This window comes from Mustela putorius, unplaced genomic scaffold (genome assembly GCF_011764305.1).
Source record: "Mustela putorius furo isolate JIRA1106 unplaced genomic scaffold, ASM1176430v1.1 tig00003896_pilon_pilon_pilon, whole genome shotgun sequence".
In the NCBI taxonomy this organism is placed as follows: domain Eukaryota; kingdom Metazoa; phylum Chordata; class Mammalia; order Carnivora; family Mustelidae; genus Mustela; species Mustela putorius.
Window position 1 is genome coordinate 8595312 of NW_025422045.1, and position 9200 is coordinate 8604511.

At 48.6% G+C, this 9200-nt stretch overlaps 1 protein-coding gene across 2 annotated transcripts in view; it reads left to right on the plus strand.

Annotated features, from left to right (window-relative positions):
- The window catches only part of ANKDD1A (ankyrin repeat and death domain containing 1A), a 42517-nt gene extending 36970 nt beyond the window's left edge, over positions 1 to 5547 (plus strand). For both annotated transcript variants that reach the window (XM_045067449.1, XM_045067450.1), the window contains 3 exons: positions 581 to 785; positions 3252 to 3383; positions 4299 to 5547. In XM_045067449.1, the coding sequence (XP_044923384.1) occupies positions 581 to 785; positions 3252 to 3383; positions 4299 to 4360 (399 nt within the window). In that variant the 3' untranslated portion in view covers positions 4361 to 5547. The remainder of the gene's footprint in view (positions 1 to 580; positions 786 to 3251; positions 3384 to 4298) is intronic.
- Positions 5548 to 9200: the final 3653 nt, after the last annotated feature.

A 9200-nucleotide genomic window follows, 5' to 3' on the forward strand; every position in this document is an offset into this window, starting at 1 on the left:
AGATTTGCAGCTACAGATGCCAGAACCCCCTTGAGCTTTTTTAAGAACTATAACTCTACCCATGTCCTTTAGAGGGGCTTATTAAGGCTTTTGTGGGGTTAACTTAGGCTATCACATAATTCTTTTGTAACTTCTCATTTTATCACCTGCTTTGCATAGAAAGAATTCTGTAAGCCCGTCTTTACTACTTGTTGGGATTCAGGAAATCTAGTTAGTGCCTTATCCTTGGTTTGGCTTGACTGGTGTTAGCCACAGCCGCCGAGTCTGCTTGCGCTTGTGTAACAAAAACCCAGAGAAAAAAGAGGAATTGGGAAGGCTTCCCGTAAGAGGTGGCATGTGGGTGATCTTTGGACTGTGACAGTGGAGTTGAGGGACAGGCAGGTGAGAAAAGGAATTCTGGACAGAGGAACAGTGTGAGCTGCTGGGGTTCCTAAAGTCAAAGCAAGACACAGAGCAAGAAACCCGAGTAGCACACACCCAGCCCTGAGATGCTGCTAGGGCCCCTCCAAACTCCCACGGGAGAGCCTAGTAGGGATTTCCCCCCAAAATGGCAGCTGCACTTTTGGGATCTGCTCCACAGGATCACCCCTTGCGCAAGGACCCCAAGGATCCCTATAGGAAGAACTTGACCTTTAAGCAGGACCATCTGCAGGAAAGGCAGCAATTCCACTCTGTGCTGTGGCGACTGGCCTCCAGGGACCTGCGGCCTCATGAGTGGAAGAAGCTGGCGTATTGCTGGGAGTTCACTGAGGCCCACGTCCATGCCATCGAGCAGCAGTGGACAGGTACCACCCTGCCTCTCCCTACCCCAAAGTGACCAGTGGGTGGTGGTGGTGGGGGCACTGGATATTCGGTTTTCCGTGTTTCTGGGGGGAAAGCCCGTGCAACCCACAGCCTGACTACAGTAAGCCACATGCCATCACCAACACCCCACATGGCTCTCCATTCTTCCAGGCCTTTGCTCAGGCCATGCCCTCTGCCTCTCCCTCCCCACTGACCTGTGAACTTCACATTCTTCATGAGTTAGGCCAAGCTGATACCCATCATTCACACACCAAACGAAAGTCACTCCCTATAAAAAGGAGAGGACCAGATCTTGCCACCATCATTTAGTATCTGTTTGGAAATGTTGGCGCAGAGCTCCTGGGTGGCTCAGTCGGTTAAATGTCTGCCTTCAGCGCAGGTCCTGGGCCTGGGGTCCCGGGATCTGGGATTGAGCCCTGAGTTGGGCTTCCCACTCAGCTGGGAGTCTGCTTCTCGTCTCCCTTTGCCCCTCCCCGCGTCATGCTCACTTGGTCTCTCTCTCAAGTTAAAAAAAAAAAAAGTTGCTCCTGGTACTAGGACAGAAAACAGAAACAGAAATAAGGACTGTAAATATTGAAAGGAAGAGAGAAATATATTAATGCTATAATCATGCACAGGAAGTCCAGTAAACTGAAAAACTCAATAAAATAATGCAGTGAAATGGCTAAATATGATAAAATATACAGACACCATAGTATTTCTGTGTACCATCAATAGGTGGGGAGGATATATAGAGGTATTTTGGAAAAGTTATTCCATTTGCAATAGTTTCTAAAAAGAAATATGAATGGCATATGAGTAAAACAATAAACATTAGTTCAACTATAAACAAGACTTGGGTAGGTGGAATGACAGTCTGTATTCCTGGCTAGAAGTGTCAGGTAGACATCGATTTCTCCCGAATTAGTTTAAAATTTTGATTTTTTAAAAGATTTATCTATTTTACAAGGAGAACAAGTGGCAGGGGCAGAGGGATAGGGAGAGATAACCCAAGCAGATTCCTCACTGAGCTCGGAGCCCAACATGGGGCTTAATCCCACAACCCAGAGATCCTGGCTCCAAGATCATGACCCCGAGATCATGATCCAGAGCTGGATGCTTAACTGACTGAGCCACCCAGGCTCCCCTGACTCAGGTTTAATCACATCAAGATAGGAGGTTTTTGAAACTTGACTAAAAGATTCTAGAGTTCTCTTGAAAGAATCAAGAGGGAATGATTAAAGATTTTATTTACTTGAGAGAGAGAGAGCATGTAGGAGAGAGCACAGGAGAGAGAGCGTGAGCTGAGGTTGGGGGGGACAGAGGGGAAGGGAGAAACAGACTCCCTGCTGAGCAGGGAGCCTGACTTGGAACTCGATTCCAGGACCCCAGACCATGACCTGAGGTGAAGGCAGACGACGGTTAACCGACTGAGCCACCAGGCACACCGAAGAGGGAATAGTGAAGGGAAGGGAAAAGTGAAGAGGGTCTAATCCAAACAGACTCAACCTGTTATAAAGCTCAAATAATTAGCATAGAGAGATACTGGACAGAAAAATATGCACACCAGTTAGTGGAACAGAGCAGGGATAAGAACTTCCAGAGAGGATAAAGGAGCACGCCTAAATAATGGGGCTGAGGGCAAGGGATAGTGAATAAAGGGGCCAAATGAAGCCACTATGCCAAAGGCAGCACCATGAGGAAATGCCTGCTGATGGCCCAGAGGGGGCCAGAAAGTCCGAGCACGTGGTGGACTGACCTGGCCCCAGTGGCTGGGAGAGGAGACCTACCTAGTCACAGAGTGGAGTAAAAAGCTCACCCCCTCCTCCCACACCGCAGAGTGTGGACAGTTATTTTCAAACGTGGCCGTACATTGGAATTACCTGGGAAGGCTTAACACCACTCACTGCTCAAGCTGCACCCAGACCTAAGTAGGTTGGAATCTCTCGGGGTAGGTGGGTGGGGAATGGCACCCAGGTGTCAGTATTTTTTGGAAGGCTTCCCGGGGGTTTCTAGTGAGCACTTACAGCTGAGAACCACTGGTGTAGGGGAAAGAACATGGCCACCTCTGTCTTGCACTAAGCGGATTTCTCATCTGTAAAATAGGAGCACTGGCGGGCAAGGCACAGGTTACTGTGAGTAGCCAGAGAAGCAGGAATAGTCCCGTGCATCATGGGATCACAACAAGGAGTGCCAAATCTGTCTTCAGAGCGACACCAACACGATGCATGGTGGATGCTCAGGAGAAAGCCTGCAGCTGGGGAAGTTCTAAAGTCCTCAACACAAAATTTCCGCCCCCACCCCCTCTGAGCCTGTCCTGTCCCTCCTCTGCCCATCTCTGGGCTGAGCTCCACTGGAGCTTAGAGAAGGGCCTGGCTCTCTCCTACCTGGCATGTGCAGGAGGTGGTGCAGGGCAGCCAAGTGGGGGCTTGGTTGGCTCCTTCTCTTTCTCCCCTCATGGTCGTCAGGCAGCAAGAGCTACCAGGAGCACGGCCACCGGATGCTACTCATCTGGCTGCATGGTGTGGCCACCGCTGGTGAGAATCCTGGCAAAGCGCTGTTTGAAGGCCTCGTGGCCATTGGCAGGAGGAACCTGGCTGGTAAGTGTCCCTAGCTCTGGGCAGCACTACCCCCCAGAATGTGACAGAGCCCCCGGAGGTCTGCTCAGAACACAGTGCAGGGGTGCTGGCTCTGAACCTTCCGGATTCCTGGTCCTAGCCTTGTCCACTGGAATTCAGGCAGAGCCCTGGGCAAACCAGTGCCTCCCAGGCCCCCATCTCCCCATCCGCGCCGTCAGCGTGCTGGCTCAAATCATGCCTGCAACCTTCACAGCCACAAACCCACCGATGCTATCATCTCTTACTCTCTGGCCCTCTGTACTTTGATTTTTTTTTTTCCTAATTTGGAATAAGGCTGGAACAGCCTGCAGACCTTTTTCACAAACAGTAAGACATATGGGCCAGAACTGGCTTAACAGGAGTTCCAACAGTCGATCTGGTCAAATAAATAAAATTTCTGAGACCATCACAACCTTTGGAGCCTGTCCATTCTACATGCTTGGTTTGAGATTCTGAGCACCCTGTGGAACTATCAGGCAAGCAAGATAGAACATTCAGTACTAAAAACAAAATCAGCTCACAATGAAAGAGCTGTAAATGCCGTAATGGCCGCTGGTGTGGTGCACTATGGGGCGACTCTAGGACGGGGTATCAGGCAGTCAGCAGTAGTAATGAAGGCAGTAACAGTGAAAACAGGGTTGGCATGTCCTAGAGAGGAGAAAGGAGAGCCCCCTGTGTGGTGGGTAACTCACAGCAGCTGTGGGCAAGGTGGAAAAACAATCATGGCCTGGGGTGTCGGGGGGGAGAGGAGTTAGGGACGACTTTTTCTTTTTCCAAAATGTTCTTAAATATCTATCTTCTTTTAGCACAAACACTGGCAGTCAATTAAAACATAAAACTAGCCCTGTGAGGCAGCGCGTAGGCAACATGAAGCAATAGGATTCCTCTCTCTTGCAGAAAGCATCAGGAAGAAAGCAAATGCTGACCTGGGGACCCCCAGCAGGTGCACGGCCATGTAACCAGAGGGGCCCGACTTTCAGGGGCATGGGGCCTCAGAATGGGAGCCACTGAACAGAAGAGGACCACCACGAGGGCTTTTAAAAAAAAAAAAATCACAGTTAACAGACCTCCAGCTGCTTGTACTGAACCGCACAGCCGAGCAGGAGCAGCGGGCACGGCTTATAATCTTTCACAAGGGCTGGACCGGGGCCAGCTTGGGTTCTGCAGGTAATCTCTTCCCACAGGTATGGTTCTTTACAGCTCTTGGAGCCTCACAGCAGTCTCCTGAGATGCAAGGGGCATCTTTTCAGAGAGGACACTAAGGCCCGGATGGATAAAGCAGCTAGTCCAGCTGTTGAGGTCGGGGGCCAAACCCCGCATTCCTGTCTCTCCAACCATCACAAAATGGACTGCCCTTCGCTCATTCACTAGCTTTTCATGAACACCACGCTTATTCCACAGCTCTGTTTCTATCGTCCCCAATCGTGTTCCAGGAGGCACACGCTCTTTTTTTCTGTTTTAGAGGTTTTTTTTCATTTAAAATTTTTATTTTGAAATCCTTTCAGACCTAACAAAAAACACTGCAGAACCAGTACAAAGAATTTCTGAAAACACTTCACAATGCAGCTTCCCCAAATGTTAACATCTTAATCACAGCATAATTTTCAAAACCAGAAAGTGAACACTGATACCACACTCTTAACTCCTCCTCAGACCTGATTCCTATTTTGTCAGTTGAGCCATTCATGTCTTTTTCTGGACCAGGATCCAGTCCAGGAACACGCCTTACATTAAATTGTTGTTGTAAGGACCTATATAGCCAGAGTGACTCCATCTTGGTTAAAAGCCATTTTGTTGTTTGTACAGTAAAACTTAAACTGACCCTGCTCCCTCTCCCCAGAGAAACTTACTTAGAAGCAAGTCTGGGAAACCAGTAAAATATGGTCAGCTAGTTCCTAATAACAGAGCCCAGAATACAAGGCCAGGTTGGCCGGTTCCTGATAACCCAGAATACAAGGACGAGTTGTAAGGTGGAGACATCCAATCAGTAAGAAACACACATACTTTTTCCCTAACCACTAAAGAATGTAAACCCCGCCACTTGGGCGCCAACCTTGAGCACCAATTCTGACCAGAGTAATAGGTTAGTTCAAACAGCTACTATAGGGTAAATTGCAATTCAATTGGCCACCTGCATGTGACCTAACATGAGTACAATCTCATTGGCCACCTATGTGTGGCCAGACTTTTGCTCTATAAAAGGTAGTCTGGGGGGTGCCTGGGTGGCTCAGTGGGTTAAGCCTCTGCCTTCGGCTCAGGTCATGATCCCAGGGTCCTGGGATTGAGCCCCACATGGGACTTTCTGCTCAGCAGGGAGCCTGCTTCTCCCTCTCTATCTGCCTGCTTCTCTGCCTACTTCTGCCTACTTGTGATTTCTCTCTCTGTCAAGTAAAATAAAATAAATATATACATATATTTTAAAAAAAAAAAGGTAGTCTGTAAGATGGGGAGGGGTCGCCCTCTTTGGAGGCAGCTCTGACTGGTCAGTCAGTCAATTCGTGAGCCTGTAAGCTGGGGGTGGTCACTCTCTTCAGAGACGGCCCTGACATCTGATTTCTAATGCTTAGCACAGAATAGAGCTGTGCATAACTTTCACCTTGTCTCAGTCTCATTCCGCTGACCAATCAGTCTAATTTCTAATACTTATCATAAAACAAAGCTTTAAATAACTTTCACTTTGTCTCAGTCTTGTTTTGTTTAATAACGGACCTAACAGTTGTCTTAGTTTTACTAGCCCTATCTAGGGGGTCACCTCTCCGGAGAAGGAGGGTCTAGCAGAACTTTCTGCGGTAATGGGAGTATTCCAGATCTGGGCTATTCAATGTTTACTCCTAACCAGCCACATGTGGCTGCTGGGTACTTGAAGTGTGGCTAGTGGGCCTGAGGAACCGAATGTGTAGTTTAATTTTAATGACCAGAAATTTAAATAGGCCTCTGTGGCAAGGGACAAGCATACTGGGCAGCCCAGCTGGTCCGGAGCTTTGCTCTCGGGTGCCAGGCCAGCACAGGCTGCCCTGTGGCTCGGCCACACTGGTGAGAGCGGGGCACCCCAAAGATTCGACTCAGGAAGCCTCGCCAGGGTTTCACAGGTGTGGGGAATTATCTGCGCAGGGCAATAGCTTGGAAGTTTTGCCTCCAAGCACTTTCTAACTGGTGCTCTCTCACATGTGGCACAGCTCGCTGAGGCCAGTTTAGGAGCCCACGTCTAAGAAAAACTCCCCACAGATCTACCCGCTGGGCCTGAGTCCTGGGGAGGAGGCAGGATAAAAGCTGTTAGAGCTGAAAGGGGCTTCAGCTGTCACACAGGGCCAGTGAGAACTCCCAGTAGTACAATGCTCTGAAAGGCAGCTGCCATTCTATCCGCCCAAATGACAAATGCATTTGCCCTCTGACCCAGCAATCCCACCAGGAGGAATTTATCCTACAGATAAACCTGCAAACACTATACCAACACAAATGCGAAAAAATGTAGCAGAAACTGTGCTGTGCAGAGGGATGCATGGGAACTCTGTGCTTTCTGCTCAGTTTTTTTAACTGTTCCTATTAATAATTTTTAAAAACCACCTAGAACTTATGAAAAGCAAGAAAAGGCAGCTTTGAAACCAACCTGTTTCACATGCAGTAACCTGTAGGCCTGAGGCTTCAGCGTTCACAGCCAGATTCAGACCACCCCCCTCCACCACCCCTTGCAGCATGCAGACCTCCGTGCCCTTCCTCTGCATATGTTGTGGTTTTGTTCTTTTGTTTTTCATTTTCTTAAGTAGGCTCTACGCCTACAGTGGGGCTTGAACTCATGACCCTGAGATCAAGACCTTGGTTGAGATCAAAAGTCGGAGGTGCAACTGACTGAACCATCCAGGCGCCCCCGGCATATACTTTGTCAAAGGGGAAGAACCTTCTCTTCCATTTATTCCATTTAGGAAATGTATTTGTACCACATGGGACTTAGACCATTTATGTGGATGAATTCTGCAAAATGAATTTTGTATTTTTTCAAGACAAAAAAGCAAGTTCTAAAATAAAATTGAAATGTTGAAACTCATCTTTCACATTCAAGATCTGTTTCTTTTGTTTGGGAGACATATGGCAAAATTTCAAGTCAGACAAGCTGTTGTGGATTGGTTCTGTATAACCACACCACTCAACTCACCATGGCCGGTCAATATTTATTGAGTGTCTTCTGTGCCAGATGGTTTGCTGGGAGTCAGGATGCAGAGCGGAGTAGCCACAGTTCCTGTCCTCTGGAAGCTTGTGATGTGCAGTGGGAGTGTGGGGGGCAGGGGGAGCTGGAATACCAATAAGGTACCATCATGTGGTTGGTGTGATGATGGGTGTGTTCAGAGAAACGGATTTGTTCTTCCTCGGGAAAGGTAAAGAGGAAGGGGAGCAAGGTCCAAGAAGCTCACAAAGACAGAAGTGGGGAAAGCACATTCCAAGCAAGAAGCACTGTCTGTGCAATGGTATGGTGGTGAGGGGATGTATCTATTTGGGGAGTGGTGTGGTTGGGACACCAGAAGCATGGAAGGAGGAGGACAGATGAGCTGGAGGGGCAGGAGGGCCCCTGCTCTTTCAGGCTTTGAAGAGACTATTTCAATGGGGACTCCTAGCTCCAGAGACCCCTACACAGTCCACTGGTGCTTGGTCAGGCCTGTGTCATAGCTCAGCTTCTTCTGTGCCCAATCTGCTTCCTGCCACAACTTTCTTTTGATCCTAAATAACCACCTTCCTCCCAAAGCTTCATCTCGGTATCTACTTCAGCCTGAGATATGAGGATATGGGTGGGGTCCAAGATGGCTGAGTTTCTAGCTGGGGAACCTGAGGAAAAGCGATACTGGGAATGGAGTTGATGGTTTAGGAGAGAAGGGGCAGGTCTGGGCAGTGGGGACATGGGTGTGCCTGTAGAAGTCCGGCCTGATAGGCCTGTTAGGCATTCAAGGGCAGCTCAGAATCAGTCGGGGCTGGAAATGGCAGTCATCAGGGCATTGAGCCATGGAGTAGTTAAAGCTGTCTGGGGGAGGTGGCTCACACAGGGAGAATTCAAACAGAAAGCAGAGGGCAGTCCCACAGTTCACTGCTGTGCCAGATGAGGAAGGGGCTGCTGACCACGTGCAGCCTGGCCCTGCCCACAGCTCCCTATTGACTGAGAAGTAACCTCAGATGCTAACAGTTAAAAACATTATGCTCTACCTTCATGGCTTCCAGATGTTTCCATAACTCCTGACTGTTCTCAAGTCACAGGGCAGTCGGAGCAGACACTATGTGGAAAGATCACTGCTTTTAGGGATAGTCAGACCCAAGTTGGTATCCCAGCTCTGCCCTTCCCATCTTGGCCACTCCCAGTCTCCACGGTCTCATCTGTAATATCAGTTTAATCAGGGTTGTGGTAGAGATGAAATCAGAAATAGTATGGCTAACTCAATGTTCTGAAAACTTAAAGGGAAAGAAGCACTGATGCTGATTTTTTGGTCTAAATTATACCCCAGAGAAACCAAATAGTTGATGAGGGTAAGATTTAAAAAAACAAATTTGAGAACTCTAGTTAATAAATGGGAAGGTAAAAATAAGAGTTATTGTCACTGCTCTGTGCCCTCTGATAGCACAGCGCATCTCAGCGGGGATCAGGACTGGCAGCAGAACCAGCCGTGGGATTCCCCAGTGACTGGAGCTGGCTGACCCCACCCAGTCATCTTCACCACAACTCAGGACAAACAGGTTATGTGCCTCCCGAGGTGACACTGTGGGAAGTTCACAGCTCTGCCTACGAAGTGTTCCTGCCCAGAAGACTGAATCTGAACCTGA